General features: G+C 29.9%; 3 protein-coding genes across 3 annotated transcripts; 2 read left to right on the top strand and 1 right to left on the bottom strand.

Moving 5' to 3' along the window:
• LOC109356142 lies at window positions 1,911-3,392 on the bottom strand. Its single transcript, XM_019599479.1, has one exon. It carries the CDS (start codon window positions 3,390-3,392, stop codon window positions 1,911-1,913), a length of 1,482 nt encoding a protein of 493 aa, XP_019455024.1.
• LOC109356008 (eukaryotic translation initiation factor 5-like) lies at window positions 8,809-10,604 on the top strand. The gene has a single exon (XM_019599325.1). It carries the CDS (start codon window positions 9,171-9,173, stop codon window positions 10,506-10,508), a length of 1,338 nt encoding a protein of 445 aa, XP_019454870.1. The 5' UTR covers window positions 8,809-9,170; the 3' UTR covers window positions 10,509-10,604.
• LOC109356975 (eukaryotic translation initiation factor 5-like) lies at window positions 14,570-17,523 on the top strand. The gene is made up of 2 exons (XM_019600641.1): window positions 14,570-14,688; window positions 15,599-17,523. Exon 2 carries the CDS (start codon window positions 15,953-15,955, stop codon window positions 17,285-17,287), a length of 1,335 nt encoding a protein of 444 aa, XP_019456186.1. The 5' UTR covers window positions 14,570-14,688; window positions 15,599-15,952; the 3' UTR covers window positions 17,288-17,523.

The raw sequence follows: 20,497 nt of genomic DNA on the forward strand, positions 1-20,497 counted from the left end.
CCACGTTGAGGGCTTCATATAAGTCACAATGTCACTAAGACATGTCTCTCATGCCTAAATAATATTGTTATATAACTACCATAATGCTATAATTTTTATTTTTCTATTTTATCCGTAATATTTTTTAATTTATACAAAAATTATATAATCATATATAATCACTATCAAAATATTAATTGTAAGTTAAAACTATCATTCTCATCTTAAATTGGACATTATAATAAAAACAAAAAATATTATTTAAACCACTTTCCCTCTTTCGTTTTTTGTTTTTTGTGTGATAATCATTTGCAATTTTTGGTTTTTCAATTGGGAGGAAATGTTGAGAGCAAACATCCACTTGCTCAATCTACTCAAACATTCACAATATTTATAGGATGAGGAAATATCATTATTTATACAAAAAATTATCACTTGCTCGATTTTTCCTATTCACATGTGTGTCATATTAACATTCCATTCACACTCATTCACTATGTCAAGATTCGTATTTAACAACAATCATTCAAGAACGCTTGTTAGTTGAACATATTAGATAATGTAAGGTGAATCAATAATGCTTGTTGAAACAAACACTGTTAAATATAATTGACAAACACATATTTAACAACATTTACTATAACGAACATTGTTGAATGTGTACCTCAAAGATTCAACAACGCTCTTTGACGCAAACAACTGATATAGACCAGACTCTCTTATGGATGTCCACAACAGAGTCATCAGATATCAAGTCCAGATTTTTGGCTACGTGTCATTTTTAGAGTTGCTACTATGTTTTTTGCAAACATAGAAAACTTATTTTAAACCAAATTTGGATAAAATAGTTTTTTGATTAAGAGTTTAGGATTCGGGAGTCGATTACAGATCCGAGAATGTATTAGCATCTTAACCACCCTAATAAAATGGTACCCTTGCTAATTTTAAGAATCAAAATTACCTAGATTTATTTTTACTAACAATTAAATTGCAAGGAGACAATTTTTTTTTATTGTTGTGTCTTACAAGAGTAAATTTTGCTCATACGTATTCCTATATGTACTGATGAATAAAGACTATATAATTATGGTTTTAAAGAATTTAATTTGATATGTTTGGTTAAAAAATATAATAGGTAAATTAAATATTATTCACTTCAAGAAGGATGAAGTAGTAAAAATTGATATTTATACTACATCTCATGCCAAAGAGATGGTTTCTTAGTTACATTGAATGTCAGCAATAAGAGATGGTTTCTCAGCTACTGCTGACAACTCTTCAACAAGCATAAACCAATCTTCCCAACCAATTATTTTTAATATTAATAAACTAATAATTAAGAATTTAAAATAACAAATATTATATCTTTTAAATAAACTAGCTTAAAAATCTTAAGTCAATTCTATAACCTGTGTTGTGTATTTGAGATTATTGATGTTTATATTGTTTTCAATAATATATTATTTGGGTCTAATTATGTAGCTAATAGGACGTTTAATGTAAATTAAAAAGTTGTGTATCAACATTCTCATAGAATTGCGTTAAAATACATGATACAAATCATTTTTCTACCAAAATATATATCATTTTATCAAGGAAGTGTTATCGTATGTCCATCAAAATGCATTATTAGTTTCCTACCCAAACATTCTAATAATTGGTTTACATATAAATAGAAATTACTTCACAGCTTTCTTTAATTAAGTAATGAATTATTAGTTTTTTTTTTCCAGTTTACTTCTTAAAAACACATGTATGTAATGATATACTCAAAGGTGTGATATAAAATTGCTATGACAAAAAACAAAAACAACATTTACACAACGCATAGTATCAAAGTTAAACAAACTAATAGCAAGAAGAAAAAATACCAGAGTTCATGTATCCTTGCAAAATATTAAACTATATATAAGAAATCATGATATCAACTTTTACTGTGGAATAACAAAAAATGGTGGTGACATCCCTTTTGTTGAGAAACTTGGAACATAATGTTTGTCAAATGTTCTGTTCTCTACGTTGAAGATACCAGTGTCACAGGATCCAAATTGAAAATTCCTTATATAAACATCATAGTAATAATCAGTGTAATAAATTGAATTTGGACGAAGTTGGGGATACTTTGAAGTTGGAACTGATATAGAATTATTATCCCCCAAGAATAAGGTTTCTCCATCCAATGTTTTTGTTCCATTAATCTTTCTCAATCGTCTATGAGTTGATATAAAAGATAGTTTAGAAACTTCGAATTTCATAGTCAATTGGGGTTCCTTCTCCTCAGGCTCATCCTCAGACTCAGGCTCATCCTCAGGCTCAAGCTCATCATCAGACTCGGGCTCATCATCAGACCCGGGCTCATCATCAGACTCGGGCTCATCATCATAATCAGGCTCATCATCGGACTCAAGCTCATCATCAGATTCAGACTCATCATCAGACTCAGACTCATCATCAGACTCATCATCAGACTCAGACTCGCTTTCTTCAACCTCAACATATTGGTCTATGAGTGCAATATTCATCTCTCTTGCTCTTTCCACTTCTGCAGCTTCCATAGCCGCAAGCTTATCTTCACTCCAAAAAGACCTTCGAACAAGTAGTAAATCCCCCTTAGAATTTTCCATGAGATAATTGTGTGAATAGTTGCGTGCTGTCTTTGGAAGTTGATCCCTAACAGTGTTCCATTTTAAATACCAAAATGAACAATTTGTACTATGCATTCTTTTCTTTGGTTCAAGAGTAAAATTCACAATCCAGTTATATCTATCAACGGCTAGTATAAGATCCTTGTAAAAGATAACATCTGAGAATGGTACCCATTCAATTTTTTTAGCATAGCTCCAAAATTTGTCACCAGATTTATAATGTGTCACTCTTGCAAACATACCATATAATGCTACAACTTCATAATCATGAGGGAACACATTAGGATCTTTTGACAAAATAGCCTTTACAACACCATATTCATCCATCCTATCAATTTCATCATCATAACCAAATTTGATTGGTGGGAGTTTGATGGTTTTACTATCATCACCCAAGAAAGGGTTTACGAGAATGAGTTCCAATGTCGATTTAGTCACTTTGTCCACGAAAAATAACCATCCATATGATGAACCACAACATCTTTGGTTAGGCAAGTTAAATTGAAATTTATTGTAAATCATACCTTGCGTGATGTTATACAAACCACGTACTTCTCGGTCTTCTGCTGGGAATAAGAGTAGAGGAGTGTTTTGATGTAAATGGAGAAGATGTTTCTGTTTGTAATTTTTGTACACAGAGGAATGCCACCCTTTGCATACAGCACCAAACCGAACATAATCACAAGGTTTGGGTAACCTATGTGTGATTTCTTCTATAAGATCTTCGGGAAGAGTTGACCATTGGGATGATTTGATAGGGCTTGTCATGATCTTAGTTTTAGTGTTTGGAACAACAAAATACTTATGAAATTTCCTATCTCACACTATGGTGTTTATATACAAAACTGGGTTTGGTTGTGATGATGTGTTAAATCTTAACCAAATATTCTGGATTGTGATTGATTATGTCAATCTAATCTGATCTCATAAACAATAAAAATCTTAGTTAAATTATAACCCTTAATTCACACATAAAATCGTTTGTTATCTTTTGTAAGCTGCTGCACACAAAAATCTTCTTTTTTTTTTTTTATCTTATCTAATTTTTTTATAATTCTTATCTAGTCCAATATTCGTATAACTCTTATCTAATCTAATTTTTTTATAATTCTTATCTAGTCCAATATTCGTTTAACTCTTATTTAATCTAATATATTTCCACATAGCATAATTCTAGGATTCAAATGGTTTATCTTAAAAATAAATAAGATTATTTGATAAAGTCAAATTACAGAACCAACAGGATGAAATATCTAATTTCTCTCTATATATAATCTACTTACTATTTTAACTATGAAGCCCACTTATTCCAAAAGATAAAAAGATCGGTATGGTACCCATATTCCAAACCTGTAGTATCTCACGAAATATATTCAAGAAGTATTTAATAATTTTTATTTTATAAATGAATGTAATATCTATGCAATATTATTGTAAAAATTTATATACAATCAATATATGATTCACCATTTATTTTTATTACTTTTTTAAAGAGTTAACAATAATAAAATAAAATGATACATGATTTAGTGACACTATACAAAATTGATACGCTATGGTTGCATTCATTTATCTCTTTTTATAAATTGTTACTATATGATACAATTTAGATTTCAACCCTGATATGACTTAGATACTTTAGACTCTTTTAATTATGATATTCTTAGCATTAGGCAATAGTTTAGTAAATTTGATTTTGAATCTTAGGAGATTTGTTTTGAATTGTATTATTGATGTTTTAGTTGAGAATTTGATATAGGGAGAAATATAGTATGATAAGAGCAAAATTTATCTTCTTTTGTTATCATCACAATCTTCTTATGTATCCTTATCTTAAGGGTGTTAGAATCATGTATCTAAGCTTTACAAGCTTTCAATAACCTCATCACTCCTGGCTGATTAGTAATAATTCAAAATTAAAATTTCTTATTTGGTCATAAATAAAAAAACTGAATATTTATTGCATGAATACTTTTCTAGAATAAAAAGTTATTATTTTTATCTTTTGACCCGGTTAGCAAAACCAGAAACAAGTTCTTGACATTTCTATGAACTCAATGATAAGTAATGTGTTTTGATAGAACTCAATGATAAGTAATGTGTTTTGTTTGTGGACACTAATTAAGTAATTATTAAATAATAAAAAATATTATTATATTAGTAAGTTATGAGTGCTACGTTGGATTTGATGCATCTTCAAAAGCACTTACATATAAATCCTAGTAAAGAAGACACACATATAACCATAATAATTTTAGGTTAAAACATATGAGACCTAAATTTTGTGTTGAATGGAATGAATTCTTAAATTTACATAGGTGCAGATAATTTTGATTCAACATTACAGTTATGGTATTTCATTTTGTATATATCCTTTCACTTCTATATTAATATATGAGTTTAACTTAAGCTCTGGCTTTTGAAATGGTCTAGTCAAAATGATCAAAATATTGTTCAAACAATCATGAAAAATAAATAACAATGAAGATATTAAACTAAAATGAAGCATGGGAATGTTAAAGAAATACCTAAATGTTAATATTATTATAGGTACTAATATTACAACTCCTAGTGTGATTATTATTTATTATAATCATTATTGTTTAAATTGGTTAGTCCTTTAATAATTTTAAAATATTATAAAGGTTTACTTTATGGATGAATTTGGTTTTCAGAAAATTGTATCCCTGTTTTATGTGTTTTTATGTGATACATTACAGTACTTTCAATCTTTTTAAATTGATTATGGTTTGGTCATTGATTTTTTGGTAGAGGTTTGGTTATTGGCTGATAAAGTGTGATGTTTGGGTCAAATGGATGTTAACAATGAAGTTGATGATGGTGCAATAATGTTAAAGTTGATGATGGGTCAAATGGATGTTAACAATGTTAAAGTTATTAAATGTGGTCTTAGAGTATTTTTTGAAGTTCTTATCTCCAATGCTCACTAAAGTCGGAGAATCTTGTATAATAGAGATTTCTATATAAACTTGTTTTCCATATAAGAGTCCTTAATCTTTTTTATGTTGATGTATAGAGTCTTATATGTTTGATTTACTGGAAATATATGTTTTGCGAATTTGCTTATGCTTACCACAACGTGATGTACTCACTTATGGTATTATGTCGTCATGAAAATTTGTTAAATAATTATATTTTTATAAATATGAATATTTGTGAAAATAGATATGTTTATATATCTAATTGTTTGTTTGGTTTATTTTATAGCTCGATGTTGTTATTATATATTTTGTATTATTTGTGGCAAAATTGTAATTTAGAAATATCCTAATTGCAATCATTATGTTGTTGATTATTGTGTTGATATGAAAAATAAATAGATTCGAAATTGAGTAGTGAGTGAACTTGAGAAAGTCATAAGTTAGTTATGAAAGATATAAGAAACTTAATATGCGGATCAAAAATAAATATTAAGTGTGCAAATGGAAAATCAATGAATTTATATGAGTAGGAAAAAAAGTGACTAGTATGTGAGGAGTAAAAACAAGAGCGGAAATGCAGAATGAGAGTTAGTATTTTAAGGGGGAAATTATGTTGTTAGGTTTGAGTGTAAACTGATATAATAGCTCTAAAATATTTTGTTTAATAAAAGGTAGATGTCATTAAGTTCTCTTGTGGATAACGATGGACAATGAAGTTGATTGAGAGCCTATGGGTAATCATGTGCTTGAAAGTGTAATGACATTTGTGGCTTTGTGTGTTGAATATGGATCACTAAGATAGTGTCTTAATCATGTCCTGAGAACATGGCATAGTAAAATTACATCGAGAATGAGGCAACTAACTTAGGTAATATTTTTAGAAAGATTGGATTTTTTGAAAGCCTAAGGCTATTCACACACTTGAAAGTATAGTGAGATTTTGAGCTCTGTCTAATGATATTTAATCACTAAGTCGGCGTTTTTGGCTGCCCATTGAGCATTTCACGATCAGAAGAGATAATTTCTTAATGAAGTGAGTCTACCGCTAAGCACCTCTAATAGAGGTAATTGAAAACAATTAACATTGTTACTTTCTTTAGTTAAGAAAATTTATAATCCCAGTTGCTTTTCCATTAGGATCTTGGTCTTCATGCACTTTCGTGAAGATTGATTGATTGACATGCATAAGTGTTGCATTATATTATATATATATATATATATATATATATATTAATTATTGGGGATTTGAATATCTTATTGTAAAAGTCACTAGCTTCATGTTTATTTGCATATCGTTTACATTGGTTGATTAGATTTGTGTTATGTGTTATGTCACCTTAAAATTATTCTTTATGTAATTCCATAATGTGGTTACTGTAGTTGGTTCTTACTCCACTGCATGTCTATTCTTTTATCTATATATATATATATATGAACATGTTTGTTCTTGTTGCATTTTGGATATCCATTAATAAAAATTTAGACAAGGAGTTGGTGTATACTTAAATATCTTGTCCATGTTGGGATTATTGACTTTAATCTAGTAAAAGTCTCTTGCCTTTTTGAACTGATTTTAGTATAAGTCACTTTTATGAAAAATAGTATGAAAGATTCCTTTTACACATGAAATTTTTATAATTATGATGTTGATAAGATTAAGTTCATAATTTTGTAAAGTTGCAAATTCAAAAGGGATAATTATATGAGTCATGGTTTTGAGTTTAGTTGAGATAGTATCTAATATTTTCACATTTTGATGACAAGAAGAGAAAGTCAATGCTTTTAGGAACACAAACCTTATACTTTAACCTCTTTGATAACAAATGAGACGAAATCGCACACATAAAATAATAATAAAAAATAACTGTGAGAAAGAGAAGAAATAGAGTAGATTTATATGATTTTTGGAATAAAAGAAGAATGAGAAAAAATGAATAGAAACTCTCAACTTCTCTCTAACTTTCGTCTCTCTTTTTTCTCTCTCCTCTAACTCTATCCTACTAAATAAAGGTTAAAAGAAAATATAAACTTAAGTTGTGGTTTATAGATTACAAAAGAAAATAATTCATAAATTACAAAAGAGAATATAATAATTTAATTCTTTTTAGGGACTAATAAGATGTATAATTGAGATAAATGTTTATACATAATTTTTTTTATATATATCCATTATTATTAATATATACCATATAATATTATCATGTTGGTCACAATTTCAAGTAATTATTTACTAATTAAGTTATATATATATTTTATAATAAGGACTATGGTTACAATACTATTTATTAAGTTTAATATCCATGTGTAGAAATTTATACATAGATACTATATCCTTCACAATTTATTTTGAATACTTTTTATGAAGTATAATTAAATATGAATGATTGATGATGCAGTAAGATGGAGGTTGATGTTATGAGCATGGGTGATGGACCGGGCTGAGTAGAAGAAACCCCTAAACCTCAAATATGACCTTACTATATATTTATATATTCTCACTGCGCAGTCTCATATTCTATCTCACATTCCTTCATTCTTTTCTTTTCATTCTATCACTCACAGGTACCACCTTTTTTACTTTCATGTTTTTTGTTAAATGTTGATAGTTATTGACGTTAAAGTTAGCCTTTGCGCACCTGTAACGTATCTCGGCTTGTGGGGTAAAGCTGTATACATCACTACCCGATATAGCCTCGGACATTGAGCCGACATATTTATTAATGTTATTTTATGTTTTATATGGAGATGATAATTGTTGGGTTTTGTTTTTTTGTAATTTATGTGTCTTATGAAGATTTGGTTGGTGGTAATCTTTGACAAAAGTCAAGTTTATGTGATATTTAGATTTCCAATGATTCTATTTCATTATTTAAGCTAAGAGGATCACCCTAAAAGATAAGCTGAATTTTCAATAATCTTTGGCAGCAATGTTTTTAAGATAAGCTGAAATCCTAAAAGCTGAATTTCAGAAAGAATAACTTCAAAATTATGTTCATCATCTCTTTGATTAACTCAGATTAACCATATATCTAGACAATAGAAAATATAGGAGAACCCAAATATCTTTTTTTTGTCGAAAATTTAGTTGCTAATACAGATAAGATATGACTTGGTTCTTGATGTTGTTGTTTTTTTTCAATTTTATTATGTTTATTTAGTTTAGTGATCTGGGTTGAGTTTCAGTATTCTGGTTTTAACTAATTTTTTCTGTTGTGATTGCAAATATCAGCTTTTCGACAGTACGAAAATCGAAGTTTCCAGTTGTTGATTTAGTATCCTGCAAGTTCTGTTGTTGAAGATTCAGAGTTGAAGGTGTCAAGTCCAAGTTTCTTTCATGTTTGAACCAGTTACTATCCATTTTGGAAGAACTAAGCTACTTGGATTTTCTTCTTCTAGAAAAGATTATAAATCGTTGTTGCCGAGAGTTAGCTGTATGCTTCCTGAGACATACAAGGATATATCCGATTTCGTTGGTTGTGGTTGGCAACCTTCCATTGTCGCAGAAGGAGATTCTTTAAGGTCAAACATTGAAGCTACATTTAATTTGAACTCCGGAATTTGCTGCTTCTGAAATTAGTCTGAGTCTCTGTCTATTCAAGTCATCATGGCCTTGCAGAACATTGGTGCTGGGAATAGTGATGATGCCTTCTATAGGTATAAGATGCCGAAAATGATTACGAAGATTGAGGGAAGAGGTAATGGCATCAAAACAAACATTGTCAATATGGTTGATATTGCGAAGGCGTTGGCGAGACCTGCGGCTTACACAACAAAGTATTTTGGTTGTGAACTCGGAGCTCAATCGAAATTTGATGAGAAAACTGGCACTTCTCATGTTAATGGATCACATGATACTGCAAAACTTGCAGGCCTTCTTGAGAATTTCATTAAGAAATATGTCCAATGCTACGGTTGTGGAAATCCGGAAACTGATGTCTTGATTACCAAGAGTCAAATGATCCAGCTGAAATGCGCTGCTTGCGGTTTTGTCTCCGATGTGGATATGAGAGACAAACTCACTAGCTTTATCATCAAGAACCCTCCTGAAGTGAAGAAAGGATCCAAAGGCAAGAAAGCCATGAGGAGAGCGGAGAAGGAGAGACTGAAGGAAGGCGAAGCTGCGGACGAGGAACTAAAAAAGCTGAAGAAAGAGGTTAAAAAGAAAGTTCCTTCTTCGTCTTCGAAGACTGGAGCTATTAAATCGACCTCTTCGAAGAAGAAAGGAAGTGGCTCCGATGAAGACCGCACACCACCTACTCACAATCAAATCGAGGATAAAGAGATTTCTCATGATGAAGATGATGATGATGACGATGATGATGATGTCCAATGGCTAACAGATACATCGCTAGATGCTGCTCGCCAACGTATCCAAGAACAGTTAAGTGCTGTGACAGCTGATATGGTCATGCTCTCTACTAAAGAACCAGAGAAGAAGAAAAAAGCAGCAAGCAAAGCAAGCGGCGATTCTGCGAATGGAAACACGAAGGATAAACTCGCTGTGGAAGTGAAAGCTAGTTTGAAGAAAGGCATTGGTGCAAAAGAATTGCATTCTCATCTGGCTGCACTTCCAGGATCTGCTCAAGAAAAGATGAGTGTTCTGTTTGAGGCCCTATTCGAGGGAGTCGAGAAAGGTTTTGCGAAAGAAGCGATTAAGAAGAAAAGCTACCTTGCTGTTGCAGTTGCCGAGGATGAGGGATCGCAATCGTTATTGCTTCGCGCTATTGAAGAATTTTGTTGCAAGTCTAGTTCCAATGCATTGAAGGAAGTTGCCCTGGTTTTGAAAGCACTCTACGATGTCGATGTCCTGGAGGAAGAGCCGATAGTGCAGTGGTATTCAAAAGGATTGAAGGGTGATAAAAAGGACTCTCAACTTTGGAAGAATGTTAAACCATTCATTGATTGGCTTCAGAGTGCTGAATCAGAAACAGAAGAAGAATGAGCTATAATTATTCACTGTTGGTTCTTTTTGTTTTACTTTGGTTGTGTCCTTTTATTTCAAATAAAGGGTCTTGTTGCCCCCTTGTCTTGTTGAACTAATATACTCTTATTCTGCTATGTTGTTGATGGATATTGTCGTGTCAAAATTGGGTATTTACACATATTTCTTGGTATCAGAATATTGTTTTATGTTATGTCTAAGGGTTGTGTGTTTTTGAAGTATACCTTCTATATCATTACATAAAAATGAATACTAATTTTTTTTCTATTCTTAGTTTTGTTTGATTCAATAATTAAATAAAGGGGTTTGCTAATATAGGGTATTTCTTTTTAGTTAGAATATGTTAGCATTATGTATCATAAAATATTTGACAAAAATATTATTTTTACATTTATTACTAAAATACATTAGATATAATAGACGAATTCAAATACATTTATTACTAAAATTATCAATTCGATTATATCCATTAGCTATATAACAGATAATTCAAATGAATTTAATTTTCTTGGATTTAGATGGATTATGAATTATGTATAATTTTGTCACTTCTAGTATATACTAAAAGTTTTATTTATATTTTTGTGATGTGAAAAATTAGAAATAAGAAAGTTATGGAGTATAATTCTTCATGAAAGAGTTTGAATTTGAAGAATACCACTCTCATAAAATAGTGGAATTGAAATCGACATTACTCTTCATGAAAAATATTAATTTCTTATAAATAAGGGTTATGATTTCCAATTGTAGACACGGAAAATAACATTACTCTTTTGGGGAAAACTAGCTTGTAGCTTGTAGATGTGAGATTTATAGCTAGCTTCTAGCTTGTGAAGGTAGTTGAAAACTTGTAGTTGTGAAGATAGCTAATTAAACTAAAGTTGTTCAGTAAAAACGAGTTTTATATCTAAATGAAATTTAAAAAAATGACTAAAAATGTAATACATTATTTATTTATTAATTAAAGTAATTAAACACATAAATAATTTAAAATAATCATTTATTTTTATATTTTAGTTATAATTGGATATTTATTATTTTATTTATTTGTTTGTTTTATATTAATATTTTTTGTTTTCAATATTATTTTTTTTCTAAAAATGCAATTAAGTAACATAAGTTTATAATATTCTTTCACATTGACACTATATATATCATAAAAAGATATACATCACAAAGAAATCCAATGGAAAATAATCTAACAATTAAATGCAAGCGTAAGATATACATCACAAAGAAATCCAATGGAAAATAATTTATCCATCACAAAAGATTCTAAAAGGTTAATGCGATTTTTTATTTGATGACATATAATGTAATTTATTAAAATATTGAAGGGCAAAATTGAAAGGCGAATCATTGAAAGCTACTTTCACTTTCTAAATGTTACTTAAAGTAGCTTTCTGAAAAGTAATTTTCAAACATTACAAACTCTTTTTCTAAAGCTACAAACAACCTTCAATTTTTGTTTAACGAACGCCTCTAATAGCTTTTTGATGACTCGAAAAACTACAAACTACCTGAAAAGCTACTTTAAAGATTTGCAGGATAGTGCATACAAACAAATCAATTTTTTATCCCATTAAAGGAGAAATTAAGACTAAGTCTGGTATAGAATTGGAAGATCAAAGAACTTACACATTCCAACATGAATATGCATTTGGATACACACTACGGACAAGTAAAATTACTCTCCATAATTTATGTGAATATAGTAAGGTATGCTTTTGCTACATATTTCTCCTTTTCTTAAATGATTTGTTATAAATAATTTGCATGTATGATGACAATGTTCATGATAGTTAGTATCCATCATTAAATAAGTTCTCACCTTAAAGTTTGTCCAACAAATAGCATTAGAACTACTTTCACGTTGAATCATGTTTTTCAGTTGCCATGTTTTCAGGAGGAATGTGATGCATATTGTCTTTTTGAACATACGATAAAGTGAAATTGTATCATATACAACATCACTCACGTATGCATTGCTGAATCTTACCCAACATTCTACTGTGCTCATATATACAACACCTAAAAGTGATGTTGAATACCAAAAAATAAGTGTTGTTAAATAGTAACTCTAGCCTAGTGGATGATGAAATATAAATAACAAACTATATAATGATAGTGCATAAAATTCATATACTATCACTACATACATCTTTTTCTCTAATAAAATAGATATATAAAAAAGGAAGTAAAGTAAAGTATCTATTAGAGTCTAAAATGGTTTATTTGGATGCTCTTTTTTTTGCACAAAATTTGGAATTTTGTGATAGGAAGAAAAAAAGTGAATATTGAAGAGGGGGAGAAAAGTAAGATTATAAAAAAAAATGAGAGATTAGAAGATGGTTAAAAGGAGAAATTAAAAGGTAGGACTAATATATATATATATATATATATATAAGGTAATAATAAGAATATATAATACTAATTTGGCAAAAGTCCTTAAAGAACTTCAAAATTTGATGTTTTTGTAATAAGTAGTTATGTGAAATAATTTTTTCTTCCCTAATCAATCCATAAAATGTTGGTGAAATTCATTTTTATATAAATATATTATTAAATTATTAATAATTAATATTTATATTTCATGAATTTTGTTTTAATCTCGACTGTCAGATTACTATTATTTAATTTTCTTTTTTTCATATACCAGTATTATTGTATCACCCATTTTAACAATGAAACTTTTTTATTCTCTCTACTCATAAATTTGTATTTTTATCGCTGCGATTTTCTTCATATTTTCCTACATGTATTGTTGCAATGGTTGACCTATTACTACCATTGAAAGTCCGATGACTTCGATTTCCTTGTTGCAATGGTTGACCTATTACTACGAAATAAGAACATTTCTACACCATAAACAAAAAAAAAACAATGAAGAAGAACATAAATAAATTATTGAAGAGAAGAAGAGTAAAGAGTAAAAAATGAATGAGAAAAAAATTGAGAGAGAAAAAGATGTGAATGTTATTAATGAATGTTTTTTATCTTGTGTGCGAGGTTGTACATTAAGCAAATGAAACATTTTAGGCGGAAGTATTTTGCATAAGGCGATGACATGTGTCCCTAGCTGACATGACAATAGTTTTTTTTGTTGTATAGGTAATAGATTCTTTTATCTCTTATTGCATATTCAATTTGTTTACATGTTAATATTGTTAAATTTATTTTAATAATTTTAATAAAAGTAATGTAAAGTAGTGCACTACAGGACTAGTGTCTTGTCGTGCGATTTTATGTTATCTAAAGCATGATGAAGTATTGCGCTATATGACTAGTGGTTTGTTGCGTTACTTCATCTTATTATTTTTTAGAAAAATAAATTTAATAATTGAAAAGCAATGTAAAGTAGTATACTAGAGGACTAGTGTTTTGTCGCTATACTTTATGTCGTCTAAAACATGGTGAAGTAATGCACTATAAGAATAGAGTGTTGTCGCGTTATTTCATCTTGCTAATCTTTTGAAAAATAAATTTAATTTTATAAAAACAACGTAAAGTAGTGGACTATAGGACTAATGACTTATCATGCTACTTTATGTTATCTAAGGCACAGTGAAATAATGCACTATAGGACTATTGTCTTATTGTGTTACTTTGTCTTTGTTGTTTTACAAAAACAAAAAACAAATTTAATAATTTAAAAGCAATATAAAGTAGCATACTTCAACTAAAGAGCTAGTTTTGTTAAACATACTCATTTTTCATTGATATTTGTCCTTAAACATTTCAAAAAAATTAATTTGGTATGTTCCTAATCAAATATTTAAACTAAAATGTCAAAATCACAATTGTACATATCAACTATTTAACCTCATTGATTAAAGATGACAAAGCTTTTGATATAGATAAAGACCAATAAAAAAATGCTCTATTAACTAAAATTAAAAATCAACTCAACTTTGAGAGACCAAAAACATAATTAACCTAAAATAAAATATTTCTATAGTAAATTTAATAATAAATAAAAACAAACCAAATTTTAAGAAAAAAGAACACTCTAGAATTTCATTTAAACAATAAAATAAAAATAGATTGGGCTTCATTCATACATGTATATATAAGAACATAGCTTACACCGCTTCTTCACAACAATTTCTCTCTCTTTGTGCCGTAACTTTTCTTCTCATCATCTTTTCTCTATTCATCTTTTCATCTCAATTCTCTGCAGGTACCACCTTCTTTAGTTTGAATCTTATCTCTTATTTTGTTTTTCTATTTTCCTTTTTTTTTTTCTTCAATTTTTATTTTTTTATATTTTAATTTCAAGTTCTATCTTGGAAAACATAGATTATGTAATCAATATCAAATTTTTAGATGAATCTGTTGTAGATTTGATAGATTTACTTATTGGGTATTTTTTATTTTAATTAAAAAATTTGGGGTTTTATTTTGACATGATTAAGATCTGAATATTGATTGAAAATAATTTTTTGATTGTATCGTTATGTTAATTCAATGTTTGGGTTGTAGTTAAAGCTCTTTGATGTTTTTTGGTATGTGATTTATTTTGGATTGATCTATTTCAGTGATGGGTTTTGATAGAGTTGAATGATATACTTTGCTTTTTAAGCAAAATCAAATTTAGGTTTGATTTTTGTTGTTTAATTGATCTACTTGATTTTAATAGAACACCCAAAGTTTCTGTTTTGGAAAGATTGATGTAATTTTTGTCTTTGGACATTCAATGATTTATTGTTGTTGTTGTTGATGTTGTAGTTAGTTGATTGATATATTTGATGTTCATTGATGATGTTTGAATTTTGTTGGTGTTTCATTGAATCATTGATCTACTTGATGTTAAATAGAATAACCGTTCATCATTTAATCTACTTGTTATTGGAGAAAGTTTGCAACTTTTGTCTTAATACTTTGGGAAAATGTATTATGATTATTTGTTATGTTTTTCCTTGTCTTATCTCATATATCTATTTGATTTAATAACTACTATATATTTTTGGGTTGTAATGTTGTGACCTTTAACCATTTTTTCCATATGTAATTGTTTCCTTATGGAAGTGTTAATGTCAAGTATTTAACCATTGTAATTTAATTAATGAAGCTTGTGATTGTTGATTCAGGATTCCTGCAAGTTTCGTAGCTGTAGATTGAAAGGCGAACGTGTCACGTTGAAGTTTCTTTCATGTTTGAACAGGCTATCATCCATTTTGAAGCAATTGAGTTGCTTGGAGAGTCTTTTTCGTCGTCTAGAAAAAAGAACAGGCCGCTGCCAAGAATACTTCGTTGTATGCATCGTGCGCCATACCAGGAACATATTGAGCTTTGTAGTTACTCTTTGCTGTGTACGATAATTGCATGAGAGTGTTTGTGATTACAATCAGCAATTGACATTGTAGCTGCATATACTTTGAAGTCCGGAGTTTGCTGCCGGTGGCATTTAGTGTGTTTCTTGGAGACATTGTGTTTTAGTCGTCATGGCTTTGCAGAACATTGGTGCTGGGAATAGTGATGATGCCTTCTATAGGTACAAGATGCCTAGAATGATAACGAAAATCGAGGGAAGAGGTAATGGCATTAAAACAAATATTGTCAATATGGTTGATATTGCAAAAGCGTTGGCAAGGCCAGCTGCTTACACGACCAAGTATTTTGGTTGTGAACTTGGAGCGCAATCGAAATTTGAAGAGAAGACTGGCACTTCTCATGTTAATGGAGCACACGATACTGCAAAACTTGCAGGCCTTCTTGAGAACTTCATCAAGAAATATGTCCAGTGTTATGGTTGTGGGAATCCGGAGACCGAGATTCTGATTACTAAGAGTCAAATGATCCAGCTGAAATGCGCTGCTTGCGGTTTTGTGTCCGATGTGGATATGAGAGATAAGCTGACTACCTTTATCATCAAGAACCCTCCTGAAGTGAAGAAAGGAGCCAAAGACAAGAAGGCTATGAGGAGAGCTGAGAAGGAGAGACTGAAGGAAGGTGAAGCTGCAGACGAGGAACTGAAGAAGATAAAGAAAGAGGTTAAGAAGAAAGTTCCTTCTTCTTCGAAGACTGGAACTACGAAACCTGCCTCTTCGAAGAAGAAAGGAAGCGGCTCCGATGAAGACCGCATATCGCCTACTCACAGTCAAGTTGATGACAAGGAAGTTGATCACGACGAAGATGAAGACGACGATGACGATGTACAATGGCAAACCGATACATCAATAAATGCTGCTCGTCAACGTATCCAAGAACAGTTAAGTGCTGTGACAGCTGATATGGTCATGCTCTCTACAAATGAACCAGAGAAGAAGAAAAAATCTTCAACTAAGACAAGCAATGGTTCCGATAACGGTATCCCAATTGACCATAGTAAACTGGTGGACGAAGTGAAAGCAAGTTTGAAGAAAGGCATCGGCGCGAAAGAACTGCAGACCCATCTAGCAGCACTTCCCGGATCCGCTCAAGAAAAAACGAGTGCCCTTTATGAAGCCATATTCGATGGCATCGAGAAAGGGTTTGCGAAAGAAGCAATCAAGAAGAAGAGCTACCTTGCAGCTGCTGTTGCTGATGAGGGTTCACAGTCCTTATTGCTGCATGCAATTGAGGAATTTTCGGGTAACTCCAATTCCAATGCATTGAAGGAAGTAGCACTGGTTTTGAAGGCACTTTATGATGCTGATGTGTTGGAAGAAGAACATATAGTGAAGTGGTATGAGAAAGGAGTGAAAGGTGATAATAACAAAGACTCTCAGATTTGGAAGAATGTTAAACCCTTTATTGATTGGCTTCAGACTGCAGAATCAGAATCAGAGGAAGAGTAATATGTTTGAATTATTTGGTACTGTTTCTAAGTTTATGGTTTTGTTTCAAATAAAGGGTCTTTGGTTGGCCCATTGTGTTTGTTCAACTTTATTTCAAACCTTTATGTCTGTGTGTCAAAACTTGTGTTTCATTACATGTTATCTTTATTGCTTGTGGTTGCTTTTAAACCTTAGTTATTCTGTCTTTGTTGCAAGAAAATTTTATATTTATAAAATTTTAGTATGTGTTTGGAGATAATTTGAGTCAAGTTTGGCTTAGGCAAGTTTAATGCTCATTATTTTTCCAACTTGGTTTAATTTAAGTTTACAAGCTTTAGAATGGGTTATGAATATCTAATGGTGCAAGGTCTTGTTGGAACATCAGAAAGATTAAAATGGTTAGGGTTTAATTTATATGAGTGACATTGCTGAAAGGGATAATCATATATTTTGAATGAGATTAATTTCTTACCCAAAAAGAAATTATAGCAAAACCCATTAAGAAGATTCCTATCACTAGAGGAAAAATGTATCATTATGTTCGGTTCAAATTCTGAAAACAACATAACTTGCAAAAATATGATTACTTATTACTCTCCCCAGACTATGCTAGAAAGAGATAAGGATCACATGATGTTATTCTCTGTCTGACAAATGTATAAAATAAAATTTTAAAAAATAAAAAGTAATACTCTAATTATCTTAGAGTAAGAATTGAGATACTATCCAAGACATGTGATTTTTATTTGGAGAAATATTGCATTGAGTCACATTTTTTTAATGTTCCATTGAGAAGAAAATTCTCAACAATGAATATTAATGGAGTGAATGTTATTTTTCATTCGAAAAAATAGTTTGTATGTGACCTTGAAGTTACTACACAAAGCATTGCTATTTACAGCAATGGTTCAAGTAACTTTAAGAACAATTGAGAAATAACATAATAAGAAAACTGAGTGCAATTTTCTTCTTTGGCAAAGCATATTTTTTGTATCACTTATTTGAAAAAAGAATCACTTAAAACAAAATGTTCACTGTGATGTGAATTTCACTCCAAGCAACTTTGATTCAAGAATTGGAATATAATTTGAAAATTAGAAGTTAACTTGTTTGGGTTAATTAGAATCAGTTCTTATGGCATGGTTATTACATAAAGCATTACCTTTATATATTTTGTTAGGAGTCTCAAGGTTACTTCAACTTTTCCTACCTTAGGAATTATCTAATTCTCATGAAGTGAGAAACAAATAATGCGCCAAAATGTTGCAAAAATTTGTTTTCAAATGTCACCATTATACATGTAATTGTAGTTACGGATAAGACTACATATATCTATCTTTAACAAACTTAATTAGGCAGGAGCCTCGTGAATTAGGTCGTCTTGTTTTTTTAATAGTATTTTGTAGTTGTTGGATAGTAGTACTATCTTTAACTAATAAATATAGATTGGTAAAAGCATTCCAATGTCTCTCAAGACCAGTAACTGCAATGCATTGAAGAAATAATTGTGATTCTTTTAAACTAATGCGTCAAAACCAATAAAACGTTAATCTAGTAGTGTAAGGTCTTGTTAGATCCTCAGACAGACAAAAAATCAAGAATTCGATTCTTGAGAGCAACACTTGTTTCTATGTGCAAACTACAATGGCAAGAAAACGAATAAGTACCATAAAGAAAAGTAACTTAAAAGCAAAATAAATAAGTAGTATGATACAATATTTTTACCTTTTAAATACAATGAATTTACACTTTTACCTATGAGAATAAAAGCAAAAGTAACAACGTTCAAGATAAACAAAAAGAGAATGATTATATTAATAATCTAGCAAAATGGCCATAAGTATGCACATTTATAGCAATTATGAGCCCAAACACATGCAAAATTTTGAAAAACATTAATCTTCTCTCGCTAGTTGAAATTCACAAGAACAGATTTTTGAGCAAAAAAATATATATAATCAATATTAAATTACTTATAAGTATCTTAATATATATTATTAATACATACATAATATTTTTCATTATAATCATTTGAAACTCAAATGAAGTTAGATTATTATAAGCAACATCAATATCTGTATGTATAAGAGAACTTCCATTATGTATAATTTTTAGAAAAATCACGCAAGTTGTAGTGTATTTATTTATTAAGCTACAAATTAAAGAGATATATGAGTTTCAATTAATCTCCACAAAGACATCATTTGAGTGCAGGGAAAGGAAATACATCTGTTGTTCTAAAGAGCTATGTCACTCTATGTATCACTTTTTATAATTTAAAAGTTTAACGATTAAATATTTTTCTAGCTAAATACAATCAGTCTTATATAGAACGATGCATTTTTGGGACAACAAATACATTCAAGAAGATAAAAAGGTATAGAAAAAATATTTTAATAAAAAATTTAAAAAATTCTAGGGGCAGCTGCCCCACCTGTACCTTAAAACCTCCACCACTGGTTCAATATGATATATTTCAACAAGTATGTCACTATTTCCAGGCTCACATAATTGAAGTGATCAATTTGTTTTTTTTCATCTACACCCTCTATCCATTGCACTAAAATTAAACAATTAATTGGGAAGAGATATAATTCTTTATTTATGGCCATGCAGTATCTGCCCATATTTCCATACAGTGAGGATAGATTCCATTTACACATTCCTTATTCTCAAAATGATGGAAAAAAGAGGACAAAGCAATAAAATTTGAGCTTGAGAGAATACTTACACATATGGAATACAACAAAAAAGATTAGGAGCCATATTCTAAGGTATATTTACGAGTTAATTTTTGAAGTGGAAGAAAATACATATTTCATTGCTCTCAACTTTATCATTTTCCTCCAAAAAAAAAAATATATCGCAAGCATACCCGAACTCGTATATGTAGATTATTCCAATAACATATTGTTGATGCATAGACAAAATAGAGCAACAATTCTAATAGAGGAAAATGTTTCCATCCAAGACACAACTAATGCAATAGAGATAAGAAAGGTTATCAAAACATTCTTAGATTATATGTATTTACATGTGTGTCTATTATATTGCATATAGATTGTTACAAATAAAAATATGTGTAGATATTTAGGGTATCATGTATAGAGTTCTTTATAAAAGAATGAATGTCGGTTATGGTATTAAGAAATAGTCCTAAATAACATTTTTATTTAGTTATATGGTTCCGTAATTTAGTATAAATAATGTTTATGCAATACCAAATCATTG

The sequence above is a fragment of the Lupinus angustifolius genome, chromosome LG09 (genome assembly GCF_001865875.1).
Source record: "Lupinus angustifolius cultivar Tanjil chromosome LG09, LupAngTanjil_v1.0, whole genome shotgun sequence".
Classification (NCBI taxonomy): Eukaryota; Viridiplantae; Streptophyta; class Magnoliopsida; order Fabales; family Fabaceae; genus Lupinus; species Lupinus angustifolius.